This window comes from Leptinotarsa decemlineata, unplaced genomic scaffold (assembly GCF_025532065.1).
Source record: "Leptinotarsa decemlineata unplaced genomic scaffold, Ldec_3_MD MMD2_P_RNA_scaffold_14, whole genome shotgun sequence".
Classification (NCBI taxonomy): Eukaryota; Metazoa; Arthropoda; class Insecta; order Coleoptera; family Chrysomelidae; genus Leptinotarsa; species Leptinotarsa decemlineata.
The window spans coordinates 2,456,633-2,475,916 of NW_027412528.1; the positions used below are offsets into that span (position 1 = coordinate 2,456,633).

Sequence of the window (19,284 nt, forward strand, 5' to 3'; positions counted from 1 at the left end):
ATATGCGAAATTTTTCAAATTCAAGTTAATGACAAATTTGATTTTTTCCAAAAAGCTAATTTATCAAATGCAGTAACTTTTTGCCCTTTCTACATTTGTATTTATTTGTAAATTTAATATTCTCATTATTTTATATTTTAATTATCTCCTCTTCATACAGAATATATCAATGGAAAATTTATATTAATACCCCAAGTCCGACGCCTATTAATATTATCTTAAGAGGAATCCATGCCCACTTGAAACGTATTTTACTTAAAGTTTCTCAACCAGTTATCCGATTTTCATGCAACTTGCACCGATCGCTTCAAAAAAATATTCCTCAAGTGCCTGACTATTGTTTTTCGAATTTTTGAAAAGAAAAAAAATATCCCAACTATATTGTTTTGAAATCATGGAAAATGAGAATTACCCTCTAGTGAATATAGTTTTTTGAAATCAAGTACATTTTCAAATCATCACATTTTAAATGAAAACTTTGAGAAGTAAAATAGAAAATGCATTTACGGCAACCAGTTCGTGGCGCCCTCTGATCACCCGACAATCTCTTCCCTGATCGCAAATGCAACGGCAAACGGCGTGCGTATTTTTATTTATGGGCTGCAATTCGTTCATTGTGAATTTCTCCTTCATGGTTTTTGAATTCGGAACTTGCTTTTTGGTGTGATTTTGGGAAAAGAAGGCTAGACGCTGCGATAGGAAAACGATAGTACACAAGTGAGAAAATATGGAACACTTATGATACAAAAAATTGAGTGTCGCAATCATTTGATGAGGAATTTTTCGAAGAAGATCCGAGAAATTTGTGGTATTTATTTATTTATTCATTATGACAATAAAATGAAGATAATAATCATAATTCAATTTACAGATAGGAAGCGAAGTAATTCAAAAAAATGGCTAGTACCTCGAGGCCTAAGGAAACTAGTTGAAAGCAATGCCCGTAGACTACGCACTTCAATAAAATCTGCTACGACGTTCAGGATTAAAGGAAAAACTTCATTGGTCCAAAAAGTTGAGAACCTATGCAAAGATCTCAAGAATGTCCCATCACATGTATTTGGACAGCATGAAAGATGTCAGGAGATATCATATTTCAAGTGTTCTCCAAGATTAGATGGAGTTGATCATATACCCAGCATAAGAGCATGTGGTCTATTGGACGATATTGAAGTTTGTATTAACCGCTTAGTTTTCAATGCGGCCAGCTTAATAGCGGACCTGGATACCAATATCGCTGAACAATACAACAGCATCATCTGCAAGTTTGTAGGAGGTAAAAGAATAAACTATTTTCGTAAAAGATCGTATGCGACACGTTGTAAAGCTGCTGCTATTTCATTCAACTCTGATGGGGACTATTATAATGTTGTTGAAAAACACAAAGTTCCATTTTATACCAAAAGATATGTAGAAAAGATGAAAAGGAGACGCCAACTTCAGAAAATCACGAGACGCAAAAATAAAGACCTTCCACCAAAATTTAAGAAGAAATATGCTCTGCCAGATAAGGATTACGGCCCAGACACTATCCCTGATCCTGATTTATCTACCGATCAATTCGAGTGAAAAAAATACGATTTTCTCAATTCATTAAAAAAAAACTGCCGAAGAGATAAAACTCATTGAACTCAATACAAGAGGTCAATCTGGCAATCCTTTATGGCAACAGGAGAGAAGTATTCGCTTAACAGCTTCACATTTTGGTGACATTTGCAAGATGCGAAAAACAACATCTTGTGTCAATAAGGTGAAAAACTTACTTTATGCCACCTTCAGAGGAAACGAAAACACCAAGTATGGAAGAGAACATGAGCCATTCGCAATTAGACAACTAAAGAAAGTAATACTTTTTTTAATGATACACAATAGTAAATATTATTTTTTTTTGTCACAGATTGAACCTTGTGGAATGTTCATTGATGAATACGACTATATTTTTGGAGCCAGTCCTGATGGGTTGATAAGAGATGACGCCATTGTTGAGGTGAAGTGCCCCAAAACTGCATCAAAAATGCACCCCAAAGAAGCAATCGAGCAAAAAATAATAAATTTCTGTACTCTAGATGAGAATCTACACTTACAGCTGAAACAAAATCATAATTATTACTATCAAGTACAAGGACAGCTACACATTACTCAGCGTTCCCTGTGTTATTTTGTAATTTGGACTCCGTTGGGAATTTTAGTTGAAAAGGTGAGTTTTGGTAACATACCTATAACAATCTGTGATATCAAAACGATAAATTGGTTTCCATCCATGTTTTAACTGCCTTCAACAACTCACCCCAATCATTCAAAAATATTTCTGAACGTTTGAAATATTATAAATATTAAAATTATAGGCTGAGCACTTTATGTATTAATTCTGTTTTATATTCCATGACCTTATAAAATTGATAGGATTTTTTTTTAGATTATCAAGGACGATTCATTCTGGACGAATAAAATGAAACCAAAGTTCGAAAATGTTTACAACAGTTGCCTCCTGCCCGAATTAATAGATCCTAGATACCCGAGGAAATTGGAAATTCGCAATCCACCACGCCAGTAAACATACCGTTGAAAAGTCTAGTTCACAAATGCAGGTATGGAGCGCTCTTAAACGTAATATCAGAAACAACATCGAGCGTTTCTTTTGGCGGTATTTTCGCATTATTTGTCGGTATTTTCGCGTTCTTTGTCGCATATCCCTATTTTAGTGGCTCGTTAGCGGCGTCCTCAAGGGATATAGAGGGTAGACGTATCTCAATGATTTTTTGGGTGAATAGCAGTGCTATTTGCTTGAGACGACTATGTTGCTTTCTTTGATGTAGCGACATGTTTGCATTCTTGAAATTATTTTACTCTCAGACAATACTAACGAACTATAGACAAGTTAACGACAACAGGCATCTAGATGCCTACGTGAGTGTAGAAATAAGTAAACATAATAATATTATGAATAATGATGGTGAGCCAATACCTAATAGTATACTATATTACTTATTGAAACAATATTTTAATCATCAGATTTAACTGACTATTACGTAAGGACACATTGTAAAATTAATTTAAGACTAGTAGATAAGGCAACATCGTAAAATTAGTTTAAGACCCTCAAGACGAAGGTACCTAGCAGGTACCTCGATACGTGTCTAGGTATTGAAATAACGGTTTGGTGTTGGGAAAAAACTCCAGTAATATTCATTACTACACCCAAGGTTCTAAACAGTGCATTACAAGAACATAATTTAAGTTGAGGTAGTATCTAGTAGAATAGGAAATGAAGTCTTCGAAAATCTCCAACGAAAGAAATAATTTTTATACATTTAAAGGAGTTATTTGTGTTGTGCTACATATTTTATTGTTATGCTACATCAATATCGGTCGTCACCGTCGGTTCAATTGAACCACATCCTGACAAATGTATAAAATCTCAGCATATTCTGAATTGGCAAATGCTGCCAGGGACTTCAATCACTGCACACAAACTCAAGGAAAAATTATCAGTTTGACTGCTAATAATTCAGCTCTGACCACAAACATTTTTAGAAAGAATGTAGAAGCTGAAAAGCACTGGGGAAACCACGATAATAAAATTGAATTCATACCAGGATGAATGGAGTCATATTTTCGAAAAATAATGTCAAGTACAAATACAGATTGATTTTTCTTCACAAAAAAGGCTGTTATGAAAATCACTTTCATATTTCATAATAGAAGCATTTTCGTATATTGAGTGAAATTTATAGAATAGACGAAGTATGTTCAGATCCATAGAACGATTTTGGATGAATAATTATAAAAAATACATAATGAAACAAAAAAAGGGATTTAATCATATATTATTTTTGAGATGTAATAAAATAGACGAGTTTTCTACGAGTCCTTTGGATTTATAATTATTTCACCACCGCTTGCCTGGCTGGCATTCAAGACCACAACACAGGTTTTTCCCGAAAGTCCAAAGTCCAGTTCGGAAAATATGCAAAAGTGCAATTGGAACGGAACTCACGTGTATATTTTTCTTTTGATTGCTAATTTAGACCCCTATTAGCCCTGGTCATAGTTGATCTTGGGCAGCTAGCGCGCATGTCCTGAAATAAACACTGTGTGTGTCTTTCCACTTGGTGTATTTCATTTAAGAATAAAAAGGAAGTTTTGTGAATATGAACCGCTCACCAAGCCAGCTGTGTTTAAATTTGGAATATTAAAAAAAATGGTCGTGTAACTTCGTGTACGTATCGTGAACATGTGTACGTATTTCAGTTATATCCAGAAAAAAATGTAAATAAAAAAGGCAAAAAAGAATACTTTTAGAAAAATAATTGGTTATGGAGATACTCATAGTTTTACAACTCGGAGAAGATACGTCTTAAATTGCTTCTCACCAGCCTCGGCTAGACCGTTCAATGTTGACTGGAAGAAGGGCTGATGGTAATTAAGCATATCCCTGAAACTGGTTGTGTGCTTCTGTATAGGTTGTGCCTTTATCAGCAGAAACAAGTCTTGTAAAAATTGACAAAAGCCTGCAATGAATGACTTTTCGAGTCGACTACAACTAGGATTGTTAGTGGTACATAAAAAAACACACACGAATGTCTCAAAGATCTCCACGTAATTTGTAAATTGAGGTATAAAACGTTCCACAGAAATCAATGACGACGCATAAGAAAACGGTGTGAGCTATAAAATAGTGAGCGAATTGGTCATTTCAGGAGCTTAACAGATTTTTTTTTGAACCTAGAAACCCGAAACAGCAGGTCTTTTGAATCGCTCTACGAGCAGAATATGTGACTATCAGGATTAGATGATCGAACGATTTCTGTTCAAGCAGAGAAAATCATTTCGATTCGAAAACAATAGAGAATAATTTTTTTGTAATCTAGGAAGTGAAAAATGATTTTCTGCATCACGTTCAATTTTAGCGACCCAAAGTTTCTGTATTATACATTTTGTAGAAAGGGCGTTAAATTCGAATGGGTCGAGCCATTTTCTGATTTCAGAAAAATGGTTCGTTTTATGCAAAGTTTTTTTGTTTGGTGTAATTTATAAAAACGTGTTTCGGAAAATGGTTACCATTGAAGGTCAAAAACCTGAAGGAAAAATGAAAGTATTTTTCTGTCGGCACTAGAAACAGCTGAAAAAACCTCCTCAGTGAAGCAATAAGAGCTCTCTGAAGTGCTAAAACCGAAGGGACAGAAGAACATATACCCAGGATATCATATGTATATTTCTGTGCCAAGAGTATTCCACTTACCTCTGGAAATTCATAATTTTATTAATTAGAATGCAAGTCCAAATAAGGGAGAAAATCTTCATGAAATCTACTGAAAATTGTCATGTTGTGGTGTTACTAGTATTTTCACAATCATATTATTTTATTTCAGCAAAGAAAAAAATAGGATGAAAACAATGGAATGAAAACAATAGAATGAAAACGAAAAAGTAATAGAAGTGAAAAAGTATCCTTCTATAATTTTGTTTCTGGATGAAATGTGCTAGGAATCACAAGTTGAAATAAAAGACCTCGTTAGTACTTATCTCGAACAAGTTTCAATTTTTGAGAGTTGTCGTTCGTAGGGGATTGATTGCTGGTTAACGAAAAAACAGTTTTTTTTTGTTAGAGTTGACTGGTGTTCTTTGATCCTTTTGTGAAACTATCCCAGACTATTCCTAATCTGGTACTTATCCTCAGTGGTTTAATAACGCAATGGTGAGGTAAGAAACACAAAATAGATGGGGAAGAGAGGTTTTGACTCTTTACTTCTTTATCTTCATACAAAAATTGTTTTTTTTTCAAGGACAAAACACAAACATTACAGGAAAATCCTCAAGGCGCTCTAAAATCGGTGCCAGTGCGAAAGTAGTGATTCACATTGGATTGGAATCGCTGTAGTTCAAATCCATTTGGAAAAACGTTTTCAGGAAATTTGTTCCACATAAACGCAGTTCTCCAAATGAAAGAGTTCTTGAACAGTGAAGTTTGAGGTGTATTGAGTTGAACCTCAGATGAGCAGCCACAGTCCGTCGCGTATTTCTGATATGTACCGCTCCTGGTGGAATCAAATTTGCAAAGTCACTGAACACTTCCAATGAAAGTATATACATATATAAGAGAAACAAATCTCCAACCTTTCTTCGATGTTCCAGACTATCAAGGTTACAAGTAATGTTTACGTGGCGGATGGTTCTTTTCTGGATGAAATCTAGCAGCTTCAGATATAGATTTACTCTTCCATGAATTCTGAATTAGCTAGATATAATGTAGGGTTTTTGATCGAATGCGATTTTGGCATAGAAAATTTTCAAAAAGCTTGTGAATGAGTGTCCCCAAAATAGAAAATGCTATTATTCAAAGCGAAAATATATTTGTGGAGCCAATATAGAGAAAGGACTTCGGGTTCATGGAAAACGAATTAAATGAATTTTGAATCGCAATGCTCACTTTCTAAAGTAAGATCCAACCGAAAACAGGTTCAACAGCTAATTGAAAATCCCAACTGGTTAAAGACAACTGTCACTATTGTGGTTTTATTGACTTCTTGGATATAATGGATTAGAAAGTACCCCATTACCATCATGGATTTCTGCCATCACAGTACCTATCATAACAGTATATAAATATACGAGGAAAATTATCTCTTCTGCAATATGAAGATGGAAGAGTGGATTTGTGATATGCTGACATGAAAGAAAGAAAAACTGAATTCGGGTCACATTTTCTCAATTCAGTTTTTCTCTCGGTTACATACATCAAATCACTTCTCTCATATCAAAACAGTGCTTTCAAAGAATTGGTATTGCCTTCGAATGGTTGAGTGTTAGGGGGTTGATCGAACTATGTTCCTGTACTTGCATAGAAGTTTGAGCTTGAGATATCTGTAGTTGACTTGAAATACTTTGAAATTGTTCGTTGGTTATAGATATATGCAAAGTTGAATAATGCTTGCTTTCGCAAATACAGCATCGATAAATTGTAAGGCAATTTTGTAGTAGATAATTTGCTTCATATACGCGCTCCTATGGTCAACTGATTTATCTAGAAATTTCTGGCATTTTGCAATTTGCAAGTATGAATACTTGTGGTTCTTCACGAAAATAACATTCAGTTGGAAATAAGGAGCAATACTTGTGATAAATAAAATATTTGTTAATTCTTTTTTTGAAATGGGAATTTTTTGTGACATTGAAAGGACTCGAATTTTTGTTTTGTTTTGGTGAAAAAAGGAATTGAATAAACTCTAAAGCATTGCACTCATCTACTAGGAAATCATGCAACTGACTGTATGCTGGAATAGGTATAGAAATATGTTCCACTTCAAAGCCTGTGGGTGATAACATCAATTTTTTTCAATAGTATATGAACGAGTGAAAATTTTCAATTTTCAGTATCAAAATTGAGTAATTTCAAGTATCTTCGAAGTTATTTAGTAGCTTTCGTTTTCAAAATGGAGTTTTTACGGCATTAGAAGCATTCAAAACTGAAAGAAATATTGCCTTTCGACCAACTCATCTAAAGCCATTTTGTAATCCGCTTTGAGATTCCACTCAACAATCTCAAAGGTTTGTCGTCAATTTATTGAAATAAGTACATATTATCTAATCTGAAATTTTCGTGTTGTAATTTCTTGAACAGAAAAGTTTGGTCATAGTTTAGGATAGAAATTGCAGGTTAGTCGTTTGGCCCATGGGTGGAATTAACTTGTGCTCGAACTTTGCGCGGAAAATTTTATTATAAAGCAAGACAATCTCAAAATAAACCTTATGTTTATGTTATCTTATCATATTCTGTGAATTGAACTCCTCCTTTAATGGAGAGAAATTCAATGAAATCTACAATCATGAAACTGACATAACAACGACAGTTGTGATATTTGAAAATGAATGGTAATTTTGAATTCAGAAAATATGAAATACGGGCAGATTGACCAAAACATGCTGACGCGAGGAAAAGTATGCTTCGATTGCAGACTATATGAATGCACGATAACAAGATAAAATGTCCAGGTTTTTATACGATACACACAAAATGTCTACATAAATATTGACAGCTATTCAACATAATGACACATCATGTAAAATAGGAAAGGGTTAAATTGGAATGGATCTAACGTGAATGTTTTTCTTTCGAGATATAATTCAAGTTAGTAGGTAATGTTGAGAATGCAATTAAATTCATATTTTTGTTTCTTCACATGCCCCCAAAACGATTGTGCCCCCCCTCTCCCAAATGAAAATTTTTCATTTGGGGGATGACTAAATATTTGTTGACTCTTATATGATTTGCATCTTTGATTCATACTTCAGTTATCTTGAAAATACCAAAATGTTTTTTCTGTTTCATTGGTTACATACGGAGGTGATTCTAGGGAAGAGAAGCACAGTATATCAGTATATCGTGGTCACCTGCCAGATTTTTTCGGGGGGGCTACTTCGAAAAAAATTAACATTTAATATCCGGTGTTTTGCACCAGAACTATGAAATTAAGCAAGATTACAACCGTTTTCAATCATTTGACCTTACGATAAAATCACTATTTCGAAAATAATCCAAAGGGAGTAATTTCCTGATAATATGTGAACTTACCCATTTCTGCAATGGCAATGCCACCTATTTCCAGATGAAGTACAAGAAGCTCCGTTTCGGCAAGGATTTGATAGACATGCTAAAGAAGAACACTCTGTTACCTCCTGCCCATCTTCGGCGTTCTCGTAGATATTTACTTTCTGATTGGCAATCTAAAAATTAAAACTGAAGTTTAAAATTCTATTAGTTTTGTAGTGATTTTTTGACTTTTGTTAATATTTTACTATTCATGGGAATGTAAAAATGGGTTTCGTTGTCACACAAAAGTAAATTTTCACTAAACAGTTCACAAAATCGCAACACGTATTTCACTATACAATAACTTCCTTAGGTATGTCAGTATGAACACGCCTGAGGAAGCTATTGTACAGGGTGTATCAACGATAGGTGGGTGGTATTGTCTTTAGAGATACAAAAAAAAGTTTCGGAAAAAAATTGTACGGATCAATGAAAGCTATGTTTCAATAATTATCACTAATAATTTTTTGAACAGAGTGTTTTTCAGAAATATAGAGTTGTTTGGGTTTATACCGGGTGGTTCAGAAGTTATATATACACCAAATATCTCCTTCTTGATCGAATAGAATTGGGAAATTTTTCAACCAAATAACCTTGAGGATAATGAGGTTTGCCCCTGGTAAACAGGGGCAAACCTTCCTCTCAGTGTTTTTTTCAAACCCTCTACATAGAATAGTCTACACTATGAACTTTCAAAAAATGTGGGGTTTGACAACATTATATCCATCGGTAATGTGTTTTATTTTCGAAGAGAATATGAATCTATTCACCATTTCTCTTCGAATTTCAATAATTGTGTATCTTGTGAAAGAGCAAAAAAATTCAATCAATCTATTTTCCTTCTAATTTTGTTGATTTCATGCAGTAGGCTTATCCCTCAATAAGATAGTAGGAATATCTCACTAATATAGTTTATTGTATGATTTTTACTATAAATAGTTTTACAAAAACTGCTTGAGCCAAGTTAATGTTATGTTGATGAGTCCAAACGTGCTCTGCTATTCCTGATTTGCTGGTTTCCCCTCGCTGTGTGTGTTTCTTATGGTCGACAATGCGAACTTTCAATGGCCTCTTAGTTTCACCGATGTATGATTCTATGCACTCGCAAGGTATCTGGTAAACGCAATTATTGAAATCGCAGTCCAAGTTTGATTGCCTGGTTTTTCTGAGGCTGCTACGGATAGTGGTCCCAGATCTGAAGCAGGTTCTGATGTTATACTTGGACCCAGTCCTTTCCTACACAGAGGATTGTCGGAAAGGATACAAAGGATACAAAGAAATAACTTTGAATGGAGAAATTTATGGAGATTCCCTTCGAAATGGTTTAACAAATTTTTTGGAGGATGTACCGATTGACACAAGACATAGGTTATTTGGTTGGGATTTAATCAAATTGGTGAATGAATGTCATTGCGATGTCATCGATGACATAAGTAGATCAAACTTATTCCGTGACATGAAAAATGTGTATTTTCTATAATGTTATCCAGATTGATACTTAAGAGCCCTAAGGCAAGTGTCTTACGGCCAAACCTCGATGTCTACCAGTGAGGATGACGGTGTTCCATTTGAGTGCAATTTGTTACCATTCATTTAGAGTAGAATTCCTGTGAATGATATCTGATTGTATTCCATAACGAATGTTTGGAATACAAACTGAGTAGGGAAAAGTATCTTTTGTATAATTCAGTGTTCATATAAAAGTATTTGTTTCGAAAGAATTTTTTTCTTTCGTGTAATTCAATGTTTAAATGAAAGTAGATGTTTCAGGAGGGCTTCCTTCTAGTTTGTGTCTGAAAGTTGCTTCTTTGCATGTAAGATCGGAAGATTTCCACATTTTTTTTTGTATCAAGAGGGAGTAGTAGAAAGCCAAAAACTTTCTTTCCCAAACATAGGTTATATTATCAATATTATGTCGCGCCTCTCTACATCAAAACCTGAAGTTTGTTTCTCAGGAATACTTTTAAGCGCATGATATACCAACAAATCAAAAATTTGTGAGTATCAGTTCAATAAGTTTTTGATCACCATATGAAATGTGCGGATCCATTTTTGATGCTATGTTTTCCTTTAACAGAATTTGCGATCTTTGTTTTGATTGGTTTCCGGGTTTTGCCATGGTCTTCTTTGGTTATAATTCGCAAACGTTTCAACTGCAACTGCGGCAGTCATCTTCAGTGGCGTGCGTGGTCGAAGTTCTCTTCTTGACATGTCAACTGAAACGTTGCTGATGAAACAAACATAGGACTATTCATTCGAATGAAGTTGAAAATATTTTGTGTTGGATTTAAGAGAATCAAATTTACATTGAATCCTACTTCAGATAATGGCAAAACTAGTATGTTCGATAGTTTTAAACAATAAATTTAGTTTAATGTGTTTTTTGAGAACACTTCTCCCCCATATTTATTAATCCTTTCAACTATTGTTAACAATAGATAGGATAAGTCAAAAACAGTGTCATTAAGTTTTAATTGACAAACAGGACGAAACAAGCACAATGATGACTAATATAGACTATGTAAAATACACTTCGATATCATCTCAAAATTGAAAAGTATAATTCAATTTCCTCAACAGTATAGAAACATTCTCTGATAAGGAGTTCCCTAAGTCTATACTTAAAAACCGCCAGGGATCCCGCGTATTTTATTTCTTTCGGAAGACAGTTAAAAAAACGGCGGCCTGCATTGATGGGAGATTTTTTGTAATAGGAGTGTTTGGGCTTGTTCAATTTGATATCATTTTTATTTCTGGTGTTGTAAGAATGTGAATCACTATTAATGGGAAATGAATGTTTGTTATTGAAAATATATGATAATAGTTTCATTAAATAAATTGATGTAACCGTGAGGATCCGTTTAGTTTTGAAAACCTGTCTGCATGATTGGCGACTACTAATGTTAAAGATAAGCCTTATAATTCTTTTCTGAGCAACAAAAATTCTTGTTATGTCTGATGCCTGAGCCCATACTATAATATTGTAGGAAATTGTGGAATACACAAATGCATAGTTAACCTGTAATAATGAATCTGTGTTCAAAATATTTCTTAGTGTTGCCAAAATATAAAAGCTTTTGTTGATTTTTTTACATACTATTTGTATTTGATCTTCCCATGTTAGGTTACAATCTATGAGCGTTCCTAAGAATTTAGATGAAGTGGAGGTTTCAACAATATTATTATTATTATTATTATTATTTAATAAACCCTACAAAATACAAATGAAACAGAACACAGAGCCAGATGCTACAAATGCAATATGCATATATAGAGACGGATTAGAAATCAAAGAAGGCTCAGGATGTGAAGTGTACTCCAGGTCACTAAGCCTAAGGATTAAGTGGGGAATGGGAAAAATACCAGCTTGGTCCAAACATAACTGGCTGGTATCTCAATCGCCAAAAAAAAATTACCAGGAAAGGAATTTCTGGCAAAAACATAACAATCTGTACTGATAGCAGACAAGCCCTATTGACCTTGAACAGACACTCTAGTACTAGCCTCAGGGCTAGTACTAAAGTGTAACCAAGATTTAGCCAAAGCTTCGGTAGATGATAAAATCATCCTGAAATGTGTTAAAAGGCACGACAGGAAAAAAAGTAATCTCATTGCCAACTCTTTAGCCAAGGAAGCGGATGGACTAAGAATTTTAGGACCCAGTGGCACCTACGGCCTGATGACTTCGACAATTGTGGAACTAGTCAAATATTACATCCATACTCATTCCTTTATGGGAGATGGGATGGAATCAAAGGATGCAATCTTGCCAGGATCACCTTGGGCGACCCTGGGAAGCTGGCGCCGAAGAAATATCTGTCGATGACCAGGAAAAATCTACGCTTAACAGTAGGATTTCTGACTGGTAACTGTCAACTAAGGAAACACCTCCATAATATGGGGCTAGTGGACCCATGTCTATGCAGGATGGGTGAACAGGAAAATGAGACTGTCAGGCATGTCCTATGCGAGTGCCCGGAGTTATCATCAATAAGAGGGTGTGTGTTTAGTGAGTCTTGGCCTACACGTGCAGATATAAAGGAGATGTCTCCCAGTGATCTGTCCAACTTCCTGGAAAGGACAGGATGGACGATGACCTACGAGGACAACTCCTCGAGAGGATGTACAATGGGTCACATGTGGCCTAAGTGCTGTAGGCTTACACTCACCATCCCTACTCTACAGATACAGATACAGAATGTTTTTATGAAAGTAATTGTTTCGAAGGTGTTTTTTCTCTCAGTTTGTATCTGAAACTCACTCTTTTTCATAATCTATACATCTTTATGAAAAGTTTATTTTGAAATTAATTGCTTTCTTCCCTTTCTTGAAAGATTTCCACATCGGATGTCCGCTATTGACAGTATTCCATATCAGTAAAATTGCATCTCTTCCAAATACTACATTGTGTAGCAATCCTATGAATGATATCTGATTCAATTCCATAGCGAATGATATCTGAATGAATTCCATAAGGAATGTATGGAATACAAATTGAATAGGAAAAAGAGATTTTTGTATGATGCAATGTTCATATAAAAAAAGTTATTTTGAAAGTATTTTTTTTCGTGTGTTCATATGAAAGTAATAGTTTAGAGAGGTTTTTTCCAGTTTCCCGAAAGTTACTTCTATGCATGATCAACAAATTTTTGTAAAACGTTCATTTTGAAATCGATTGCTTTGTTTCATTGGAAGATTCCCACATTTTTTGTATAAAGATGCAGACATAGAAAACCAAAACCAGAACATTTTTGTTCTGGTGAGGAGAAAGTGTTTTCAAAAGGTTAATTTCACGCCAGAAGTTACAAATTCTACTTATCAATTGGATATTATTTGTTTTTTCATGCATTTCAAACCTGTTATACAAAATTGAATTGGTTATGTCCAAATTATTTGTATTTTCAGCCAACGAGTGAACTTGCTGGCTGAAAATACAACACGTAGGAATTTCATCAATTTAATGGCCCAAGAATTGATCCCTGAAGGATTCCTTATAGCAATTCATCTTCCAAAAATTTTGGACTTGATTGATAAACTAGGCATGGTGAGTTTTCACATTATTTGTAACTTTCGAAATCTTTATCGGAAGATGAGTTGGTTGATTTGAATAATAATGGATGCATAATTTCTGATTATATGATTTTACAATTTTGGTAGTAATTTCACCAGTTATTAGTTACAGGCCTAAAACTAAAATGTCCTTATAGGACGAAACTGCACTAACGTTAGTTACAAATAAAAGTGGTAAAAAAACATATACAGTTTAATTTCTCATTTTTCATGATGATCTCCTATCACGTGGTAACGGCTACATCCTTCAATTTATTGAAACCAAATGAGGCATATATGTCTCTCAAAGAAGTACTGAATTTTGATCTCACTAGCATATAAATATTTCTATTAACAAAAAAAACATTGTTCCTTTTCAAAAAATCCAGTTTCTCTTTCAGGAATTCAAACATCGTTATCATGCCCTAGCCACTGTATTCATCAGATTTGGCACCTTATGACTTCTTCCTGTTTCCAAGATCGAAGAAATCCATGAGAGGACGATTTGTTGCGACGGTTGAGGAGATAAAAACCGAATCGCTGAGAGAGCTCGAGGACATACCAAAAAGTGCATTTCAGAACTGCTTCGACGATTGGAAAAAATGCTGGTATAAGTGAGTTATATCTTAGAGGGACTACTTTGGAGGGGGCAAGATATAAATTGATTAACGAATAAATATTTTTTGTGAAAAGTTCACCTTATTTTCAAGTATCTTCAGAATTTATTGATATTTTCATTCTTGAATATTTTTCAAATATCCCATTCGATTTTGAACTCATTTCTCAATACTGAACAATCAACAAAAATAATTTCTAATATATTGACTCTCTCTTGTGGGTTCTTTGAACTGAAACCCTTTTCAATAAACAAAATAGAGTTGGATGCATCACTGATTTTCAATGGTTTTTTCAATTTTCACAATGGAGAAACGTTAAGATATGTTTTCTGTTCGGAAAAAATTATTTCGGAATTCAAAGTTGCCAAATATATTATTGAATATCTGAACTACACCAAATCAAAATATATGAACTGGGCCTTACCTTCTTCGCAAACTTTCAGTGTTCATGAGGTACCATTATTCTTATTGAATTATTGTCACAACATATTCATGATCTTTGAAAGAATGGAGGTGCAACAAACCTTGAGATTCGACATACAACCGACAAATCCGCCAACAGGAAGAGAAGCTCCGGTAATGGAATCTGCAGGCAATCCCCCTAAATGCAGCCATGCTGAAGGATGAGAAAACCGATTTATTCTTGCTGTTTGATCTCCAGTCATAGATAGACTATTGTTTACTCTTATAGAGGCGTTACAATGTTGGAAGTTTCGACTAAAATCTAACCTGAAATCACGTATATATATTTTCTCAATTTCAACAGTTAATTGCATTGGTTAATTTTTATTTCATTTGGAAGTGATTAACAATATTCCTTGGTGAATGCTGGAAAATGCTTCTACTGTCGAAATGTACAAATGGGTTTGAAATCTAGTTAGCTCAAGACGTTTTGATTGTTTCCACAAGTTCAACGTAGGATAACGACTGATTTCTTTTGATAATACGATAAGGCCGATTTTGGATTTCTCAGTTTCATCGATGTAGGACTTATTATATTCATAAATATCCGCGATTGGATAGTTAGATTCATTCAGTTATCCCAGTGGATAAATTAGAATCGTACGGAATCACGGTGTATAGTAAATAATCACGCGTTATCGAAACAAACCGGTCATTACGAGAATACGATTGTAAATATAATCTAGATTCGAAACCTCTCAATACATAAAGAAAATTCATATTTCTTGAAGATTTTAGACATTTTGACTACCTGATATTATGACCGACCGTCGTCTCGCAATAACTGCCTCTTTTCGTTTTAACATTTGATAAATGTTAGGTTCCAACATGTTTAGGAAAAATCGAGGAGTGGACTGTATAATTATAGGAGACGCCAAGTTCTAGGAAACCAAATTTCTGAATTGGTAACCAAATGATTTTTCAATATCATAAACGGTAAAATTGAAATAGCATCAAAATAGTCTCTCTAAATAGCATCTCAAATCCCACTTACCTTAGGGGAAAAATGTAACTTCAGTAAAGATTCACACATTTTTGTTCAACAATAGGTAGAAAGCCAAAAAGCTGTTTTCCCAAATAGATTTTGCATTTTCCATTTTCCTCACAACATCCAAAAGTATATGTCATTAAAAGTGTTTTTTCAATACATGATTCCAGTTATCTAGTTTTGAATTTTGTACAACTATATTCAATAATATAAAAAACTATTTGATATATTTTTACAGTTACGGAATATATTTCACCGCATTGAAAACCAGATGATCCTTTTCATGACGTAAATTGTTTCTGGCATATATCATCATTTATGAAACAATATCAGTTTCAAAAAAATGTATGTGTCTTGGAAGTTTTAATTTCTAACAGGTTGAAATAGGTTATTAAAGCAACCTCATTACCTCCGTCAAGCAACCTCATGACCTCCGTCATGGCTTTATACCGGGTCACGGAGAAAGCAGAATGAATTTACTCGAACAAAAAACTACTTTCAGCTACAGCTTCGAAATCTATCCTGTGCTGTGTTGAATATTGGATGCGCAGTAGATCAGCCAAAGAAGTAGGGCCAGGGCACATTTACATCGAGGAACTCGTGTAGTGAACATCGTGTTAGTACAGTAAGTGAAGACATTGTTCTGTATGGTGAACTGTGAGTTATTTGCCGTCTTTGAAAACGTCTTCGAACAGTTAACTGAAAAACTAGGTTCTCGGTGGACAAAGCAGGGAAATTGTGAACAACATATTAAGGTGTATGCAAGCGGAAACAACGGCGTGAGAACTGCACTGAATAAATTAGAGATGTAGAAAATTGAAAATAGTTAGAAGAAACATTTTCAACTCCTAATGAAAAAATATATCGAAAATTCCAAAATTGTGGTGGATAGTGCTGAATTGATGTCAGTATTTGCGAAAAGATATTCTTAAACTTGGATTTTGATGGAGAAAGGTAAAACAATAACAGGAAGATATTGATGTAACGCCAGCCTAAACGGCTACGTAAAATAGAATTCTTGAATCAAATGCAACCCTATAGGGAAAAATGTAGACCTATTATTCATATGGGGTCTTTGGAACTATATGAAATGCTATGCAGTATCAGTATTGCAAGCAATGTTTCGGGGATTGTCTATCTGCTACGTTTCATAATCATTTCTAGTAACTATGCATTCTATTGTCTATCAATTATCGGTTGCTAATTTATCTCTTATGAAAATTTAGGTATCTATTATTTGCAAATAAATATCACAAATCATCTTTCAATTATTTTTCACCTGCACAAAAGGAAGAATTGGGGTTCCTGTTCTACTTTATTATTTTAATTACAACGTATATCAAACCATGAAACTATGAAACAACAAAAATTTAATGGGAGTCCGGGGCGACTTCATTGATTTTAGTGGCACATTTACTTTTTCAGTTGCAGGAAAATCCCGGAAAAACCTGCAGCATCACATCATTTGAAGATCTTGATTTGATAATATCATCTCTTTCGTAAAACAAAATGTAGGGTATCTCCAGAGGTTCCAATAAATTCAAGACATCGCCAGAACACTCAGTGACACGACTATCGTCAAATTTAAACCAGTCTGTTTCGTCTTTTACCAATGCGTAATAATGGCCAGATTCAACGCCAGAACCACAGCAAACAATGACTGCATGAAAATTATAATAGTGGTCTGTTAGATTGAAGTCTTCATCCATTTCGAACCTCCGTAAGAGTTTGGTGCTTCCGTCAGAGGTTGAGTCATGTTTGAAGATCATCAGTGTCATTATTAGGTTGAATGGTGCCTCAGCTAAACTTGTTTTCTTAGTTTGGCAATATAGTTGATCATCACCCGTTCAAAGTTCAATTTTCAGATGATTCAACAATAAGCTTTGCACGGACTGATTATCAGTTATATTAGAATACGCTAGTTGCAGTTCCAGAAAATCGCATTCGTTTTTACTACATCTTGGACATTTACTACAGAGTAAAGAAGTAAGGATTTTTCCAGCAAAATATCTACAAACACAATACGAGATAGACTGTACAGAATTATTCAATCTAGAGCGGTCAGGAGTATTGATACAGCTATTTTTTCTCTCACGAAGAGTATTCAACAAGAATCTCAAGAATTCGGAACAATCCTCTTGTTGTCCTAATGAGTATCTAGTGGACGTCAAAGACTCCAGGAAATCGCTTGGTGGGAGAGATGATACATTCTTGCGAAACTACAACTGCATGGATAATTATTTGAGTTTGGTGAATAAGTAGGAAACATTCTCGTTCTCGTTCATCGTTAAAACCTCGTTCTTGAAATTCTTCGTCATGAATAATACTTCTAAAATATTATTCATGTAGCAAATGTTTCCTAAATTATCTAATCCAATTTTCTTCGCAAGGTTTTCAGAACAACTGTCTACTGATTTGTAAGGAAGAACATGTTTCACAAAATCTGTATCAGAAACATTTCTCAAGATGCAATCGATCCTTCCAAGCGAAAGGTTTCGTAGAGGGATCAATTCGGCTCTTGCTTCATGAAGCTCTTTCACTTTCACTATTGAATGTAGAGTTGTCAACAATTGCCGAATTCATGTAAAGTCAACAATTTTACCACTAACACGAGCGGATAGTTCAATTGCAACAACAACAATAGAGCAAACAGTTTGCGTCTTACTCTACAGTCGATGTTCTGTGCGCAAATATACTCGTACCAGTATTTTGCAGACTTTTCAACCTGTCTCACAAGAAAGGGGTTTTTCCTTCTTGTTGGAAAATTGCTCAAGTTCAGCCTGTTCCCAAAAAAATCTTTCAAATAACTATAGACCAGTCGCTTTGCTTTGTGATATCAAAAATCAAGAAGAAAGCCGTAAACCACCATATCCTCAAATATTTGAAAGGCTTGAACATCTTGGGCGATCATCAGTATGGCTTTAGGAACCAAAGATCAACAGGCAACCTTCTATCGTATGTCAATCATATTTGGAATCATACAACCGAGAAACATGGAGAGTCAATGCTGGTGTTCTCTTGGGATCCATATCGTCTCCAACCCTCTTTTTATTGTATATCAACAACTTATTGGAAAAAACCAAGAATCCAATATATTGCTTTTGAAGACAGCACACTTGTCTCATCATTCCATTTGAATTCCAGGACATCGGCGGCTGCATATGCATATCTTCACCGGCAGCAGGAGGTTGCATCTCTTAATGAGGATCTAGAAGTGATTTCGAATTGGGGTGAAAGTAATCAGGCTGATTCTCAAAAGCATGGAACACTGTTTCGAACCAGAAAACTGTACACGTCTCAGCAACTTTTGATGCTTTATAAAGCCATAAAATGGTGGTGTCGTCAGCAAATAAGGTAATTTTTCCAGAAGTATTTATACACAGTGAATCATTGATATATATAAGAAAAACAGTGGGTCCCAAAACTGATCCTTGTGGCACTCCATAATCTATATCAATATATTTTGAAGTTATATCACTTTTTACGACTTGACTGCGGCCAGTTAGGTAGGATTCGAACCAATCCAAAGTAACTCCCTCACAGCCGTAGCAATGTAGTTTCCGCAAAAGTATTTTGTG

At 34.7% G+C, this 19,284-nt stretch overlaps 2 protein-coding genes across 5 annotated transcripts in view; one reads left to right on the forward strand and one right to left on the reverse strand.

Annotated features, from left to right (window-relative positions):
* The window catches only part of eys (eyes shut), a 94,224-nt gene that overhangs the window by 30,887 nt on the left and 44,053 nt on the right, over nucleotides 1-19,284 (reverse strand). For all 3 annotated transcript variants that reach the window (XM_074176723.1, XM_074176733.1, XM_074176740.1), the window contains exons 8-9: nucleotides 14,781-14,985; nucleotides 8,573-8,724 (exon numbers count right to left, since the gene is read on the reverse strand). In XM_074176723.1, the coding sequence (XP_074032824.1) occupies nucleotides 8,573-8,724; nucleotides 14,781-14,985 (357 nt within the window). The remainder of the gene's footprint in view (nucleotides 1-8,572; nucleotides 8,725-14,780; nucleotides 14,986-19,284) is intronic.
* LOC141482870 (uncharacterized) lies at nucleotides 720-14,311 on the forward strand. 2 transcript variants are annotated; one of them, XR_012465768.1, is made up of 5 exons: nucleotides 720-1,843; nucleotides 1,898-2,197; nucleotides 2,417-2,588; nucleotides 13,496-13,634; nucleotides 14,041-14,311. XR_012465768.1 is itself a non-coding variant. In XM_074176753.1 (4 exons), the coding sequence occupies exons 1-3, from the start codon at nucleotides 1,721-1,723 to the stop codon at nucleotides 2,552-2,554; spliced, it is 561 nt and encodes a 186-aa protein (XP_074032854.1). In that variant the 5' UTR covers nucleotides 720-1,720; the 3' UTR covers nucleotides 2,555-2,588; nucleotides 14,041-14,308. The 2 variants fall into 2 exon arrangements, 1 of the variants encoding a protein (XP_074032854.1); XM_074176753.1 differs by lacking the exon at nucleotides 13,496-13,634 and having other exon boundaries at nucleotides 14,041-14,308.

What these genes read in the sequence shown, in the direction of transcription:
- LOC141482870 (XM_074176753.1), top strand. Translation starts at nt 1,721, where the DNA reads ATGCGAAAAACAACATCTTGTGTCAATAAGGTGAAAAACTTACTTTAT. An exon ending in CAATTAGACAACTAAAGAAA is followed by an intron (nt 1,844 to 1,897) that starts GTAATACTTTTT and finishes TTTTTGTCACAG; the next exon opens with ATTGAACCTTGTGGAATGTT. An exon ending in TGGGAATTTTAGTTGAAAAG is followed by an intron (nt 2,198 to 2,416) that starts GTGAGTTTTGGT and finishes ATTTTTTTTTAG; the next exon opens with ATTATCAAGGACGATTCATT.